Source organism: Sinocyclocheilus anshuiensis, unplaced genomic scaffold, assembly GCF_001515605.1.
Source record: "Sinocyclocheilus anshuiensis isolate Anshui unplaced genomic scaffold, SAMN03320099.WGS_v1.1 scaffold465, whole genome shotgun sequence".
Classification (NCBI taxonomy): Eukaryota; Metazoa; Chordata; class Actinopteri; order Cypriniformes; family Cyprinidae; genus Sinocyclocheilus; species Sinocyclocheilus anshuiensis.
The window spans coordinates 1158911-1177444 of NW_015539898.1; the positions used below are offsets into that span (position 1 = coordinate 1158911).

Sequence of the window (18534 nt, forward strand, 5' to 3'; positions counted from 1 at the left end):
TATGTGTGTATATATATATATATATATATATATATATACACACATACACGCACAGTATCTTGTATTATATATATAAATCACATTAAAACAATGGAAATGAAATTTTAATGAGGGCTAAATATACTATACCACACTGATGATTGATTGATCGTCTGTATGTCTGTTATGCAGGATCATTCACGAGGACGGCTACTCGGAGGAAGAGTGCAAGCAGTATCGAGCTGTGGTCTACAGTAACACCATCCAGTCCATCATGGCCATCATTAAAGCCATGAGCAACCTCAAGATCGAATATGAGGACAGTGCCAGAGCGGTGAGTACACACAGTGTTCCCTTAGCAAATAAAGCACACACACATCCTCTCTACAGTTTTACACACACACTCAGATTACCTCAGAGGCCCACCAGCCTCTGATGATCCTTCCCTCGTCACAAAGCCAGACGTATGACTGTTGGCAAGTCTGCTCGGCACAGCACTGTGACTAGTCTTACTTTTGTATGACACTACCGTTTAAAAGTTTGGCGTCGGTAAGATTTTTAAAAAGGTGTTTGAAGGAAGTCTCGTATGCTCACCAAGGCTGCATTTATTTGATCAAAAATACAGTAAAAACAGTAATATTGTGAATATCATTACATTTTAAAATAACTGTTTTTTTTTTTATTATTATAATACATTTTAAACCTGCAAGAGATGGGAAGATTAAGTGTAAAAGAAGGGGAAAAAATAGAATGAGGAAGTGAGAGTGTTAGCTTTCTAGCTAGGATCTCAAGAGAACAGCCTGAAGGCAACAGTATGTTCAGCGCATCTGATCCACCTGAGGCTCTGGAGAAACTCTGATATCTATCAGCACAAATTTATCCTCGCTATATAGCAGAATCCATGATGTTAAACCAGATTTACAGTGAATGTACAGGGTTAACGCTGACTAAATGGAAGGAAGTAGGACACAGGAGACTTGAGACGTGTTATTAAAAGTCAAACTTCTTTTAACTTGTCACAGCATCTTAAAAAAAAGCAGCACTCTTGGTGCAGAGAATGAAGTGAAGAATATGGCTCCTTTAAACCAACACAGGCGGTTTATTTTCAGTGTGCAGCAGCAGTTTAATTAGACGGGTGACGGGAGAGATGGATGATTGTGTCTCTGCTCTGGGAATAGAGCTGTAAAGTGCTGTTAGAGAGGCTAACAACATCTCTCCATAACATTTAATTAGTGAGAGCGAGATATGTTAGAGACATTCCTCAAGTGTCTCTCTTTCTCGTTTATGAGGCATTTGATGAAGGATGTGCAAAACTGATAACTAATAAGTCAGTGGGTCATCTCAATAACTAGTCTGTGTTAGGAAAACCCTGTGTAATTAAGCTAGATCAGGGTCATGCCCACCAAAAACCAGAAGCGTTTCTGAGCTGTTTATCAAGGGTGTCAGAGGGCTGCCTGGTAAAAACGTAATGATGTCCGGAATCAACTTTATACTGCTTTAATAATTAAATTGGAAAACATATAAGCCAATATTGGTGTCAGTTGTCATTACAAATACCAACAATTTTTTTTTTGTTTCTCTATGGTAGTTTGATACCATAGCAAAACTTTTTAACTTTTTATTTAACTATATGAAAATAAAAATACAAAATTAAATTAGTTATGAATTATTAATGCTAATAATAATAATTATAAAATAATACATGAAAACATTAGCAGTGTAGACTGTGTAGTCTGCATTTATACTGCAAGGCTTAATACACAGATCAATTTTGACATTGTTTATAGGGATGTAACGATTCACTCAACTCACGATTCGATTCACGATACTGATTTCACGATTTGATTTTCTCACAATTTTTTTTTTTTTAAACAAAATTAGATTTAAGACAAAGTATAAATGAAAATGTGTCCTTTTATTATTGCTTGGACAAAATGCTGCACATTTCTTTGTGAAACAGAAATATGTCAAATAACAAAACTAAATTGAAAATTTAAAACAAACCCCAAATCTAATCAAATAAATAAGACAAAAAACCTCTTCATATAAACAAAAGCTTTGCCTGTGCTCTTTCCATTCAAAATTAGAGGCAACCACTGCATTTGAATCACAATCCAAACAAAGATGCTGAATACATCCAGCATGAGCAGTTTTTATAAATTAGATTGTATAATTTGAAATTTTAAAACAAAAACAGAATGCTCTGACTTTAGTTTTCTGAAACTATACTACATAAAACATCTGCACGAAACACAGAGCAGAAGCTCTGAATGAGACACAGATTCACTCTGACAGCAGGAGGCGCTTCTGGAACAGTACTGATACAGCGTTTCTTTGGTTAACGCTGTAAACAAAGCAGCGCAGCACTTATAAACGCTGCTTTAATATGCATTATACAGAGACGAGATGAAAAGAAAATATGATCTAAACTTTTCCAAATACAGTCAGTTCCCCTCAGAGAAACATTCATATAAAGTCCTACCCCCAACTGTATAGCGATTCGTTTAACATCTCAACCGATTTGAATCGTCACATATTTGTATCGATTTTTAACCGGCTCGCGTTGAATCGTTACATCCCTAATTGTTTATGCTAATTTGTGTTAAGCTGACTGTTGGCTCCCTGCAGGTCTCCGTCAAAATAAAAGCTCGGTTTAATGTTTAAAATTGAAGACCGCTATAAATATTAGTATTGTAATTTAACTCTAAAATAAAATTATTATAAATATTATATTTTTTAGTTGCTCATTTACAGTGAAAGTAACGAAGTAATATTTAGAGTACAAATATTTTTTAATAATTTTATTTATTAATAATGATAATTATTTTACAGTGAAATATTACATTAGTAATATTTCTTATTGTTAAATATTTTTATTTAATAATAATAAATTCTTATATTATTAAACATAAATCAAATAATAAGAATGACTTTGTAGTCATATTGATACATAACCACCATTTGGCCAAATTGTGCAGCCCTGCAAAAACAAGCATAGCAAACCTGGAGCTTTTTTTTACAGTTTGTATCAGGAAAAATTGCAATTAGAATTTTTTTCCCCAAATCATGCAGCCCTGCAGACCTTGTTGATTTCTGTAATGTAGTAGAGACATTTATCCATTTATATATACAGGTGCATCTCAATAAATTAGAATGTCGTGGAAAACCATCCCTATATTTGATTTGATCCTGTTACCCCTTAACTTTCTTTAAAAACATTGAGTGCACAGTGCTGTGTGTAAGACAGGAAGTGTTCCATCGGACTGCGTACCTTTTAAATAGTATGAGTGAGTGCATGTGTTAGCCATATGTCACAGTTTGAGCAGTGTGCTTTAGATATGTGGAAAACCGCATCCCATGGGGCTGATTGCTCTATCTCCTCATTTTCTCTCTCTCTCTATTGCTCTCTCTCTTCTCTTAAGACCATAAATATTTTAAAAGGCCTGTAACCATCCTGTCCTCTCTCTGTTCATATCTCTTGGCTTTTTTCCACCACCAAGTAAAAGAACCTATAGGATTCCTGTTTCGAAAGATTTTCAAGTATTCCTTGAATTTGCAAGCTATTTAACTTCTTAAATTGTGAAACACGGTGTCGTTTCACCTTTACGATGTCTGCAATCTACAGTAGCACACAGTTTAAGAGTTCATCACGTCTCCTAGAAGCACGGGGTCAGTCGTGTCACACGTCTCTCAGCCCATCACTTCTACTCATGGCTCCCATGTTCCGCCCCAGGGTTGACTTCCTGTGACCTAGATCAGCTCCGTGGAGGGAGGGGTTTGGTGTGAGGCTCCATTCCTACAACATGTACTCTGGGAGGAGAGAGACAGATATGTAGGTAGACAGTTATTTTTGTAGCTCTGAGAGAAGCACAGAAGGAAACATGTAGGAGACAGACAGACAGGCTGCAAAAGACGCTCATCAAACGGATCGAGACTCCAGCCTGAGATGTGATAGTAGAATCTCGAGGTGGGAGCTAGTCATAGGCTCCTTCTCCCCCTCTCTGTTTTTCTCTCAGGGGATGCATAGCTCACATTTGTATGTTGCACTTTTGACCTGTCTGGCAAATAAATCTCTGGAGTAATGTGAAGTAACCACCACATAGTACACATACACACGTGCACACACAGCAACAACCACAAGAATATCCCACCTCCCAGAATACCACCATACAACCAGTCTGTCCTCATGATAATGGATGTATAGATAATGCAAATGGACAGTCAATATTTCTTTTTACCTGACTCAATCAGTTATTAATATCAGGTCTACTAACAAGTGCTGCCATTTTGGTTTGTAGTGATTAAAAGAGGAAATAAAATCGGTTTTGCATATGGATTTGTGGACACATGGGTCAAATTATATGTATATACATGGATGGATGGATGATTACAGTTATTAAAAGAATAAATAAAAAAATCAGTGCTTAGCATGGGTTAGTGGACTTAAAAATATAATAATTAAAAATATAAAAATGTAGTTGTGATTAATGTGCAGAAAGTTCTGCTGAGTCACTTTCCAGCTGCTGTGAGGTAATATGTTCACATTGCAGATTATTCAGTTGATGAAATTGGTTAGACTTAATAAACCTGCCTCGGACTCCTAATTCTTTTGCATATGATGCATATAAGTATGTTCGTTTCTGTGTACTGTGTTAACGTGCATTACTTTTCAAATGGATCTGTTTATTCCTTTATTTTATAGGATGATGCACGTCAGTTGTTTGCCCTGGCCGGGGCGGCAGAGGAACAGGGCAACCTGCCAGACGATCTGGCCAATGTCGTCACCAGACTGTGGGCTGATGGAGGGGTACAGAGCTGCTTCACCCGCGCCAGAGAGTACCAGCTCAACGACTCCGCTGCATAGTGAGTTCTCTCTCCGTTATTGGGCAGAAATAAAGAAAATTTTCTTAACACATTTTCAAATATTCAGCGTTTTTTTTATAGACACCAAAACCGCTCTGCTTTAGATCAAAATATTATAAGTGCCTCTCTAAATGAGGGCCAAAACAAAACTGGAACTTACTCAAGAGTGCCTTTAAATTTAAAAGGGACTGAAAGATGAAAATGTGTGATTAGAGTAGGCAGGATCAGATCGATACGTCAAAGCGAGCAGACGAACAGTTAACGGTCCGTTGAGAAACCAATTGCTGTTAAACGGAGGGTTGGCCTGGGTCAGGATTTCCATGAATTTTCCCATGCTTGATACACTCAGAATCAATCAGGGGTAGGCGGAGCGTTCCCTCACAGGGGATCACGGTCGATTTGGCCTTGAATTAGGAAATGAATGATGATGTCATTTGCTGGTGGGAAAAGAGATTATGGAAGGATAGAGGGAGTGCTAATCTTAGTTTTTATAGTATTTAGTTGTGTTTGCTGGGTTCTGCAGATGTTTATGTGAGAGGGTTTATAGCCTGTGTGTGGGTGGGTGGAAAGAAGTGTGGTTTTACAGAGGCAGCCACTCCTTCCCCACCCTCAAAACAGAGGCTAAGATGACTGTATTGAAAAGAATAGCAAAACCTCATTGAGGAGAGATGCAGACTATAGAAATTATAATTAGCTCATAATAAAAACAATGAATAAAAATGGAAAGCCCTCACATAGACTTGAATTTCATATTCATCAAAGAATCCTGAAAATAATGTATCATGGTCTCCACAAAAATATTAAGCACCACAACTGTTTTCAACATTGATAATAACAAGAAATGTTTTTTGAGCATCAAATCAGCATATTAAAATTATTTCTGAAGGATCATGTGACACTGAAGACTGGAGTAATGATGCTGAAAATTCAGCTTTGCATCACCGCAATAAATTACATTTGAAAATATATTTAAATAGAAAGAAAATATTCACAATATTGTTTTTACTGTAGTTTTGATCAAATAAATTCAGCCTTGGTGATCGTGAGAGACTGCTTTCAAAAACATTAACAAATCATAAAGCTCTTAAGCCTTGGAGCGGTAGTGTGTAAAAACTTATGTGGCTTCTGTAAATGTTTTACACTGCTTTTTCTGTTGGTGTGGTAGGCATTAAAGGGGTCATGAACTGAAAAATTCCCTTGATCTTTTGACATTTAAGAGCTCATTGTACTATTAAAAACATCCTGTAAGTTTCAGAACTCTAAACTTTATTGTTAGCCTAAAAACAGCTTATACTGAAGCCAGTCTGCCAAAACAACATGTTGTGGAGTGTGCCACTTCATGACGTAATAGTGTGGCTTAACCCCGCCTCCGCAGAAGAAGATCAACGCCTGCTTCTACATCACTGCCTATTTAGCCCCGCCCACCGATTCATGCATATAGTGTAAATCACGAGAGAGGCAAACGCAGGTCTAAGCAGAAATCCAATTATAAAGATGGCTCTGAAGACAACAAGACACTGTGCTGTGCCAAGTTGTGGGTCTTTGCATCACCTTCCTTCTGATCCCAACATTAGGAAAGAGTGGATTAACTTTTTTAATTTTTAATGAAGTTCCAGACAACCTCAGTAAGAACTTGGTTCTTTGTTCACTTCATTTCACCTCAGATTTGTTAGATGCACACCGTTCTCTAGAAAACAAATGTATGCTGTAGCATTAAGATTAGTTTTCACTGGAACTAAGAGGTCTGGAATCGGAACATATATTTGGCCAAGTTTCACAAGATCTCCCTAACCTCTGAACCAGAGCCGGATGTCAAGCACAGCTCCTGTTCCAGAGAAAAACAAGACAAACTTCCTGTGCATCACAGAAAATATCATCTTTGTCTATCTGTTTGCGTGAAACAAAGTTATTGACAAACATCAGTAAATAGGTATTGCCTACATAAGTATGTACTGAATCCCTTTAAATGTGGTATGATGATGTATTATTTTGAAAAGCCACTGTATTAAGTGTCTAGCCTTGGCGTATTTTTCTCATTACAGCTACAGTGTTAGACTGTGCTCTTGGCTCTCATAAACTCTAGCTTCATTTATCAGAGACATGACTTTAATTCCCCGAACCTTAAATGATAGCAGGTGGGCATTAATATCTCTCTCAACAGTCCCATATTCCTGCACCCTACAGGCCAGAGCCTTTATTGCATAAATAAGAGCACACCACATGTGCTGAAGTGTGAATAAAATAGTTTAATATGTCTTCAAGAGAGACAAAGCTCACCCAAGCGGAAATGTGAAACTAAATGTTTTTAAATATCTTGGTTTTGCAGTATGTAAGACTACAAAAGCAGCTCTAAGCCCGTCTTTGTGAAGAGCGATTATCAGCACATTTCACTTTGAGTTGGGTTGTGCTTGATTGTTTTTGTGTCGATGGACTCCAGCGAAGTGCGAGCCTCTGTGGGGATCCTCACAATATTGTGACCGCACGTAGACCTAATAAACTTATAAGAACTAAGAAAGAAAAGAATCAACTTGGAAGAACTTCTCATGCCACGATGTTCTCTTATAATTCAGCATTGGAATCCTGAACTCTAGGTTAGTCATGGAGCTGTACAGTTGTGTCGTAGTGGGATTGTACGGCATTAGGTGGAGCAATAACATTCAGTGTTGCTGGCAGGAGTTCTTGCCTACGCAGCTCATCCAAGCTGTGTTACTGTGAGGCTTCATCAGCCTTTGATTGGCAGCTGAATGAAAATCTGCATCGTCACTGTCGCAGCCTCCTAGACGAAGGCGGTTCGTCTGTTGCTCTGTTTGGAAATCTGATTAGCCGATTGCACACAGTATTTTGCATAAGAACATCATCTACAAGGCTTGTTCACACCAACGCTGATACAACTGAGAGATTTTCTTTGGCTTTAGCATAGTATATAATATAAAAGCCAATTATTTAGTGTTCTTTTTATGCCTAATATTTTCTTCACACTATATTTCTTCCTACATATTTTAGGAAGGATGTCATCATATTTGGTGCTTCTTGACACCAAAGATGTCGTTTTATGCAATAGTGAGCATACCTAAAGTGTGTCTGGATATTTGGAAGCAAATGCTATTAATGTAGCTAAGTACAATCTTTATAAAGAAGACAGAAATGTATTTAAAAAAGCTAATGTTTTGTTACCATCCTTTGCAGTTATCTGAATGACATGGAGAGGATAGCCAAAGCAGACTACATCCCAACCCAGCAGGACGTGCTGAGGACCAGAGTGAAGACCACTGGCATCGTAGAGACACATTTCACCTTCAAAGACCTGCATTTCAAGTGAGAAACCTCTCTGCACTAGATGTCTTTATTTCGCTCTGATTTTAACCGAGATTTCATTCACACTCTCTAGTAGGCACGCTAACATGCGTGTTGACACATTCACACTTCAAACAACTCATCTGCCCAATCTAACAGCCTCTACTATTTCTGTTAGCTAGCAACACCCTCTCGAATCACTACGGTACACTTATAATAAGTACTTATATTTGGACTATTGTAGCCTGTCAGGTCGTCACTGCTGCGGAGTAACACATACCTGCGTGAATCGCCATAGACATAAACTTAGAGAAGTAGCTCCGGTTGGAATGTTCTTCCGCGGGATGTGTTCAGCTGTTTATTAACCGCTAGAGCGCCAAAAGTTACATAGTGCTGCTTTAACAGGTCTGGAATGATTCTCTTTGAATGTGTCTGCTTTAATCTACAGAAGAAATGTCAGCCCAACCTTTAAAAAGATCAAACACAAGCTAGCTTTCCAAGATACTATTACTTTATTTAATGTTTTGTAAATCATGTTATGTATCGTGTAAAAAAAGCATATGCCACATAAGAGGGAAGATAATTACGGAATTTCCTAGAAATGCCAATGACGTCTTTTCCAGGTCGACATGGTTATAGAGACAAGTGTGTGACAGGCAGAAATGAATGACTCCTGCAATAGACAGGAAGCCCCAGCTCTTCCATCCTCCCACCCTGTCTCATCCATCCTACTTTCAACCCCTCCAATACCATAGAAACAAAGCCCGGACTCAAAGGTCAACAAATGCCAGTGACACAAATAAACGTCCAGACCTAAAGAAGAAGGGGCATAGTAAATCTCTCACTAATACAGAGTCAGCAACTTAACTATTCTGCATTAAAAATTTCCCACAAATTTCCAGCAGACAAAAACAAACTCTGGGGAAAATATGATTTGTGGAAACTAGTAAACCGTAAATGACGTGAAATGAGTAATGTTGTCATTACATACTCATCCTCAGGCCTTTTCTAACCCATGTGACTTTCTTTTATTTTTATTTTTATTTCTTCTAAATCTTTAGAAATAGGTTAAGAAAAAAGTTTGAAGATTGTCCAAACTGCTCGTTTTCATAAAGAATACACATATTACATTTATTATAATACAAATATATATTTTATAATGATCAGGGACTGTGAAAGCCCCACATAGGAAAAAAAAAAGCATCATAGAAACAGCCAATACACCTTGTACCTTATATTTTTTAATGATTTTGTAAGTGTTTTAAGCCAGTACGATAAGTTTTAGTAAGGAACTGACTGAAATAGAAGTTATCGTTTGCTATAATCTTCCTCTCTGCCATAACATATTACAACTTGTGTGCTGCTGTTAAGGCATGTTGGAAGGCCATGTTTTTTGACAATTTATGGATGAAACCTCTATGTATTTGGATTGACATGACAGAAAATGATGACAAAACTATTCCTTTAAGGCAGTATGATATATTAAACACTGTTCTTTTGCCTATTACATCTTTATTGCATTTGTGTCAAATTAAATAAGCTTGTTTGGCTGATCATATGTTCTGTCCTGCTTTGTTAGTTGTTCAGGGCATTTTTCTCCTTGATATATCATTTATTTTTTTAAGATATGTCTGTTCATACTGCTGACCATTTATATGGGTCTGCTCTCTCTGTGTAGGATGTTTGATGTCGGCGGTCAACGTTCAGAGAGAAAGAAGTGGATCCACTGTTTTGAAGGGGTGACGGCCATTATCTTCTGTGTGGCCATGAGCGCGTATGACCTGGTGCTGGCTGAGGACGAAGAAATGGTGAGACCCTCTTAGACCCTCTTTACCCCAGATTAGTCGATAATTCACAATATATAACACTAAGAATTAAAGAGGCTGGACTTTTTCAGAATTCTTTGATGAATAGAAAGTTCAAAAGAATAGCATTTATTTGAAATATACATCTTTTGTAACATTAAAAGGTCTTTACTGTCACTTTTGATCAGTTTAATGCATCCTTGCTGAAAAAAGTAAGAAAAAAATCTTACTGACCCCAAACTTTTGAACAGTAGTGTAGTTGCGTCACAGTTCAAGCTGTCATTCATCAGAACAGGCCACGTTCCTGAATACTGACCCATTTCTTAATTCCACTACAGAATCGAATGCACGAGAGTATGAAACTCTTCGACAGCATCTGCAACAACAAGTGGTTCACCGAGACCTCCATCATCCTGTTCCTCAACAAGAAGGATCTGTTTGAGCAGAAGATCACACACAGCCCCTTGACCATCTGCTTCCCTGAGTACGCAGGTACTATAAAACAACCAACTACCCAATAAATCATTTAAATCAAGTGCACAAGTGCTCCAGGAGTGCTGCGGTTCAATACATCGCAAACTCTGGCTTTACCTATGCATTAAAGACAAAAGAAATCAATATGGGCCTCTTTAATAATTGTACCTGGTGTTTTGTGCAATAAAAATAAATAAATTATGGATATTAATATATCAGACAAAACAAATGTTCTGCCAAGTAATATAGTTCATAAACCTAACTTGTAGGCTTTTTAATGCTACAAGTTACTTAGCAATTTCACAACTGACATTAATAAGAATGTGCTTTTTTCTGCACATAAGTTGAAACTGTTTTATAATACAGATCAGTTCATGTTTTTCTGAAGAATAAAAATCATATAACATACTCAATTTTTTTAAGAACAACATCTGACTTGGACAAAATAGATAGTTCTTATACAGTTTGGAGCATTACATCACTTGCTCACCAGTGTATCCTCTGCAGTGAATGAGTGCCGAGTTCAAACATCTGATAAAAACATCACAATAATCCACATGTAGTGTAGAATATGTCTTTATTGTCCACCAAGGTGGAAATTTTTCCACGTAATCCACACCACTCCAGTCCATCAGTTAACATCTTGTGAAGTGAAAAGCTGCGTGTTTGTAAATCCATCAAGGCATTTTTTTTAACTTCAAACTAGAGGTCTGGACTATTTTTTTTAATGTCCCGCTCCCGCAAGGTTCTATTCCGCACCCACCTGCTCCCGCTATACAGGTGCATCTCAATAAATTAGAATGTCGTGGAAAAGTTCATCATCTTAAGACACAAAATTTGTTTAATATTTTATGCAACATGGTAGGAAAAAAAGTGTCAGAGAAAATAAAAATTTACAAAAATTGTATATCTTATTTTTATTCGTCTTGTCAGGATACAATTCGTTTAACATTTACAACACAATATTAAAAAGTGTCGCAGAGAGAAAAAAAAATAAAAATGTAGGCTGTGCAAAAATAGCCTATTAGCTATTTTTATTCGTCTTGTCAAAATACTAAATTCATTTGACATTTTTCTGGTAACACAGTAGGAAATGTGTCGAAGAGAAAAATAAATAAATACGACATCTGTCATTTAAAATGATAGGCTAAGCAAAATATAAACAAAACCGAGTTGAACGTCCTTCAAGGACAGCGCATACACACTTTGCTCCATCCTTATTCTGCTCTGTCTTTCATCGACAACCTGCCTGTTCTGTCTGAGGGCCGTATATTTACCACCAGTACAGCCTGCTCTGAGCATCGTTATGCACATGCTGCGCACAGACCCCGCAAATAAAACGCGACGCAGAAAGCATGCATGCAGCGCGTACATAACAGTCCGAGTGCAGGCTTTACCGGTGGACGATAAGAATAAAGTGCAGATATGCTGTTCTGAATGGACGTCGGGAACGGGATTTTGTTAGACCGCCCGCTCCCGTTCAAATTACACCAGAGTTACCGACCGCTACCGCGTTTTATTCGGGAATTTAATCCCGCGGCAAAAAATATCTGGTCAGACCTCTACTTCAAACCGCTGCTTCCAGCTAAAACATGAGTCATCCATCCAGAGTACATGCAGTGAAAATATTGTTTTGTCTGAATGAGGAGAAATATGGACAGTTCAAGCATGTTTACAAGCTTTACAACAGTAAACCTTTCAACCTTTCTGAACAAATGTGTCGGTGGATTTCGATGTGAGAGGACAACAGGAGATTGGACTTTCACTGGAGGAAGCGTTATTATGGATTATAGACTGTTTTGGCCAGAAGCAACAGTTTGTTTCTTACAAACACGCAGCTTTTTCACTTCACAAGATATTCAGCACATTTTCATTCTTGGGTGAACTATTAATTTAACCAAGGCTGTACAGGCTGGAAGAATTATTTTAACCAATAATATTGTGAAGCTGAATATTAATTTCCACTCAGAAATGCATCACATTACAGAAGTTAGATGTGTTTCTAATGCCATTTTCATGTTGTCTTTGAAGTGTACACATGTTCCATGTGAAAATCAGACCAATCTAAACCAGTTTTACTCTGGCATTTCCAGTCTTTGTGAGGCTATTCACTTCAAGTGTTCATCAAGGGGTTTATTCAAATGAGGTCCACTTGATGTTCAAATGAGTCCAGCAATTTATTATATCCTGTGCAGGGTTGTGCATGGGACATCAGTCTAACACAGGACAGGCCGCTTTACTGATATCAATCAAGTGGAAGAGGTCATGTGTCATTTTAATGATCATTATAAATGTGCTGTTCTCTCTTTTTCTTGGATTTTGTTTTTCCGGCTTCTGTCTGTCACTTTCTGAGTTCGTCCTCCCCTACTGTTTTCTCATTATGCTTTGTATTTCCCCTCTCGACAAGGTGCCAACAACTACGACGAGGCCGCCGAGTACATCCGCACCAAGTTTGAGGACCTGAACAAGAAGAAAGAAACTAAGGAGATTTATCCTCACTTCACCTGTGCCACGGACACGAAGAACGTGCAGTTCGTTTTCGACGCTGTCACCGACGTCATCATCAAAAACAACCTGAAGGATTGTGGGCTCTTCTAGAGCACGAAAACAGGAAGATGAGTCGAGGTACAAATAAACACTCAAACCAGAGCGTCCTTTCTTTGGTTTCCAAACTACTCGTAACTTATTTCTCTTCTTCTTTCAGATTACTTGAACAGTTTTGATGACCAGAGGAAGTAGGGGTGTAATATGTCCTGAGCATCTGCACTGGCCAACCACGACGACTGATAGCTCAGAGGAGCCCAACACAATTTCAACAGTTGCCAACGACCTTAGCCTCTGTTCTCCCTCCCTCTCGACACTGTCCCAGCATTGTGTTTGACATTTAATATCTGTATTATTAACTCCTTGGGCTATGACCACAAATCACCAACTGTTGTATTATCCTTTTTGTTTATTTTTTTTCCTTTTGTTCATTTTTTTTTTTTTCCGAGTAATAGCAGAGGCAACAAAATGTTTTTATATGATACTTTCATTTTTCTCTAGTGAATCTGATGTGCAAATGTTATTAAACTTTTAATTGCATAATGCTTATTTTTTAAAAACCAACAGGTGTTAGATATAAGGTATGATTGAAAAAGGAAAGCGCCTTTTTATGATGTTTACATGACGTCCTTGTTGATAGAAAATGGAAAGTTGCCCTGCATGATAGAAGATAGCAAATATATCAATACAAGTAATCAGTTCACATCAGCGTAACATTCCTTTTTAAGAATACATTTTAAAAAGTACAAAAAAAGAGCAAAAACTCAACAAAAAAAAAGCACAAAAAAATCTTCACAAATAAGGAAAGAACTGCTAAAATGTAACTGATATTTAAAGTATGTTCATAACCGTATCTAGCAGTCTTTTTTCCTTCTCTTTTTATCTTCCCGTTCCTCTTTCTAGCATTCTGTTTGTGCCTTGACTTCCATTTACAATCGACTTTATTTTCTCACCAAGCTGTCCTACTGTACGTAAACATTTCTGCTCCAGAATTTTCACACGATCTAAGAATAAATAGTAATAATAATAGAAATCTAATTGAAAAAAAAGGGGTAGTGTTTTTGTTTCATTTTTTGGTAAAGATTACAATTCTTTTTACAGTCCTATATAATGATTTAATTTAAATAAACGTTCATTCACTAGATGAAGTTGTGCCAACTGTGATTTTTATTTCAAGTGTACTGTTTTGGAGGTTAGTAAGTGCACATCAGTGGCTGAATAATTAATTTAATATCCAATCGCAGTAATTAAATACACATTTAAGAGCCTGCTGTAGGGCATCAATTTTCTAATTTTAGCATATTGTGCTCTAGCTGATTTCGGCTATCCATTACCTAGAGAGGTCTGAAAGAACATTAACCAACTTAATTATTTAAGAACATTAAGATTCATTTCTTTTCTGAGATCAGATCGCAGAAAGACAAGGCTCCAACCAAAGTCGCTCCCCCACTGCTGAATTAAACAAGTAACACAGTCCTGTTAACTGTTGAAAGACAGCAGAAAATCATCTCTGGTTAATTAATCACCATGTTCGGAACATATGCTTCTCAAAATTATAATTACATTCATTTGGAAATGTCTCACACACTTGTAATCTAACCTGGGGCTTTTCCATCAAAAAAGATCTGAACTAAATTTAGGGTTTGGAGAGTGGAAGATTTCTGAACTCACCATTATGCACTTTTGTATGCTGACTTTGGACAGACTGATACTGCCATCTAGTGACTACTTTGTGAAATTACCCAGCATATATGAGGCTATTATCAATTTTACAACTAAATCTACATAATCTCACTTCTCAGAAACAGATATGGCAACATGTCCCAGCTTGTCATTCTGATCTGATGCCGATGGCTTCTCAGTCCCTTCACCGTTAGCTTGAGTGCTAAAAAGATCACAAATAAAACAAGAAAAACTGAAAAACAACATAAACCTGAGAAACCTCTTTGTCAAATTTCGAGCTCACCTGTCATTCGCCAGGAGTTCAGTGAGATCTTTTGTTCCACAAACTGACGCACTGTATACACCAAAGAATGAACGACAGGTCTTAAATATTAAAATGAAAAACTAACTAGCTTACTAAAACTGTTATCCTACATAAGTTCCGAAGTAAGGGACTCCAAAGGCTGATTGATGTCTTTGAAAGCCGCGTCTCGCTGCTTTTTTTTAGATTATTGCGCATGCGCGCCTTATGTTGGTGTTCCACTGTGCTGTTTTTGTTTGTTTTTCTAACGGATGTAGTAATACTAACTAGAAGTAATGATAAGTAAAGTATTTTTTGCAAAAACTAAATTTTTGTAACGAACATAATGTTTTTATTTATATACACTAATGTATGTAGCACTGGTGAGCTGAATGGCTGTTCATATAACACGTTTTTGCATTCCAGTGCGCCCCCTACTTGCCTTTACGCTGTTTTTCTATAGAAACATGCATATTTTACATTGGACATGTTGACAGTTGCGCTAGCAGCAGGCTGGAGGGCAAAATAAAATAATTCCAGTTTTTTTTTTTTAAACGTGCATTTTCATTCCACAGCCCTGCTTCTCACTTCTTCGACACAAAAACACGTTCTGTGAATTTCCCTTAGGGACGTTTTTCTATTCCACTGTGCTGCTTTCCATTGCTTTACTCTGTAAATATGCCCTGCTGTTTGACAGTTATGCTCGTGTCCCGCGTAAACTCAAAAATGCGTACTTGCATACTGTGTGAAAAAGCAACATGAAAGCACAAAGAAGGATTGTGACAGGTGTGTCATACCATATGAATACAGACCATGTGATCATGAGCAGCAGCAGAAGAGCACCAGTAACGGTGAGCAAAACGACAAGCCACAGCTGTGGATCCCAGAACTCACTCCACATTGTCACTATTTGTAGCGCCCTCGTCTGGAGAGAACAGACAAATCAACTCGGCTACATGCATCTGTACTACAAGAGATGGTGAGTGTCAGTTATTGCTAAACATTCATATATATTCATAGCAAATGCTCACTATGGTGGTCCACAGCACAACGGTGATGAAAACGACCACATCAGTGCTGTATTTCCCATCAGACACCTGAATTGTGACCTCCAACATGGTGTCATCATGCGTCAGGTAGGAGAAGGGGGAAGTCGTGGCCTAATGGTTAGAGAGTCGGACTCGTAACCCAAAGGTTGTGGGTTCGAGTCTCGTACCGGCAGGGATTGTAGGTGGGGGGAGTGAATGTACAGCGCCCTCTCCCACCTTCAATACCACGACTGAGCAAGGCACTGCTCCCCGGGCGCCGCAGCAAAAAAATGGCTGCCCACTGCTCTGGGGGTGTGTGTGTGTGTTCACTGCTGTGTGTGTGCACTTTGGGATAAATCCAAAGCACTAATTCCGAGTATGGGTCACCATACTTGGCCACATGTCACGTCACTTAGAAGAGGTCTTTAGATGACAGACTCAGACCATTCATTTGCAAACAGTCCACAATAGCACTTTGAGAACATAAACATGGGGCTGGCATGGAATGTGTTATAGTTTATGTATAAACAGGGTGAAACAGTTGATGTTTCAGCTGTTGGAGTCATATTAGTGATGATGACATTACCAAGGTGGCAGTTAGGTGGTCTCTATCGGGGTCTGTGCAGCTGAGGGTGATAATGGGAACTCCAGCTGCCAAAGTGGAGAAAATGATTGATTTCTATGAGAGTAGGTCACACACTGGACCGTTATTGTGCACATTCTGCAGCAAAAGAGGGGAAAATGTTCACTTCAGGGCCAATCTTGAGATATTTCTCGAAAGAGTGATTTAAAGCATTGATTCTCAACTACCTCTGCGCACCCTGTTTGCACAGACATGATACGAGCTTGCTATTGCTAGCCTCTCTGAAATCACCTACCCTACCTTTAATACACTGCTTAACAAATGTTTTAAAGACATTTTTGTTTACTCTTGTACAATAACAATTTGTAATACATTTGTAGTACATTTCAAACAAGTTTTAAGGACTTATTTCTTTGTTCTGTTGGGTCACCACTTCATATCCAGTGTAAATCTTGGCTCCATATGAGTTTAGAAACAATGGCTTAAAGTTTAAAGCTTCAAGCATTACTAAGTTAGTTTTATTTAAATGCTTATCTTAATTTAGTACACGCCTGACCTGAACTTGCACAGTGACGTCAATAGCTCCGGTCCATTAGTTCTGTCTACATCCTGGTCAGAATCCACAGCTGGAATTTTCACCATGTAATTCTGCTCTTCCTCCAAATCCAGTTCTGTACCCAAATACAGCTGTCCTATAGATTGAGATAGCAGGACTGATGCCGCCGGAAAATTTGATTATTGTGGTGGGCAATTGAAATAATTGTCTAAAATTATGTTTTGAGTATAATGGACCATTTATGAAGCATTTAAGTTGGAATGATCCATATGATCTCACCTGCGACTGGTTCAATGGTGTGAGTCTCCTCCTGAGATGGCCAGCCGGGACTTAAAGGGCCAGTCTCGATCAACTGCATTCACCATGATGGTCCCACGACAGGCATCTTCTGGGACGGGCAGCACCAATGGATCCTCAATCTGAGGGTCAAACTCATTTACTGGAGTGATGCTGACCAGGATATGGATTTCAGCTGGAGAGAAAATGGATTGGAATAATTTTTTGACAGCAGTTTATACAGATTGTAAATGCATTTTAGTTCATATAAGGTCATACAGTATGAACGTATAACTCGAATGTGAATTTATTGTTTGTTAGTGAATTAATTCTCATAGCTGGTGGCACTGGATTGAAATGTTCCTAAAATTTGATGTCAGATTTATATATCTTAGAGATTTAGTTCATGTGAATTGAAAATGTAAAAAAAAAAAAAAAAAAAGTCAAAATATTAAAAAAATTATATATAAAAATATGAATGAATTTGTATAATACATAATTTTTTTTTTTTAGATCTTTTTGTATATTTTATTTATATATCATTTTTGTTTATTTGTTTGTTACCAGATTTTATGTCATTGGATGCAGATTTGCTTAACATTTTCTGGTATATACTGTATATTACTTATTGACTACCAAGAGAAAAAAAAAGACAGTATGGCCATTTAATGATTATGAAGAAAATAAATTAAAATAAAATAGAATTTCTTCTGTTGAACACAAAATAGGATATTATGAAGAATGCTGTAAACCAAACAGTTGCTGGTATCCATTGACCTCCATAGTATTTGTCCCCTACTATGCAGTAAATGACTACTAGCAACAGATTGGTTACCAACATTCTTTAAAATATCTTCTTTTGTGTTCATCAGAAGAAAGAAACGTACACGGGTCAATTTAAGGATGAGTACATTGTGGCTAAAACACGAGTCCTCTATTCATAATATTGCTTTCTCCAGTGAAAAGTCATCTTGTCTGAATCAGGAAAGAAATATACACAGATCAAACACTGTTTACAAGCAAAAACAGTTCTAAACTAATATGTTGGTGGATTTTGATGTGACAGGACAACAGGGGATGGACTTTACACTGGAGGATGACGTGTTATTATGGATTATGGATTGGACAGAAGCAATGGGTTGAAGTTAAAATGCCATAGTGATGGATTT

The 18534-nt window shown here is 37.7% G+C and overlaps 1 protein-coding gene across 3 annotated transcripts in view; it reads left to right on the forward strand.

Annotated features, from left to right (window-relative positions):
* The window catches only part of LOC107685968 (guanine nucleotide-binding protein G(i) subunit alpha-2-like), a 78048-nt gene extending 64708 nt beyond the window's left edge, over nt 1-13340 (forward strand). For 2 of the 3 annotated variants that reach the window (XM_016482746.1, XM_016482748.1), the window contains 7 exons: nt 172-313; nt 4682-4842; nt 8029-8157; nt 9815-9944; nt 10280-10433; nt 12823-13040; nt 13120-13340. In XM_016482746.1, coding sequence (XP_016338232.1) covers nt 172-313; nt 4682-4842; nt 8029-8157; nt 9815-9944; nt 10280-10433; nt 12823-13013 — 907 coding nt within the window. In that variant the 3' untranslated portion in view covers nt 13014-13040; nt 13120-13340. The remainder of the gene's footprint in view (nt 1-171; nt 314-4681; nt 4843-8028; nt 8158-9814; nt 9945-10279; nt 10434-12822; nt 13041-13119) is intronic. The other variant, XM_016482747.1, reaches the window with a different exon arrangement.
* Nucleotides 13341-18534: the final 5194 nt, after the last annotated feature.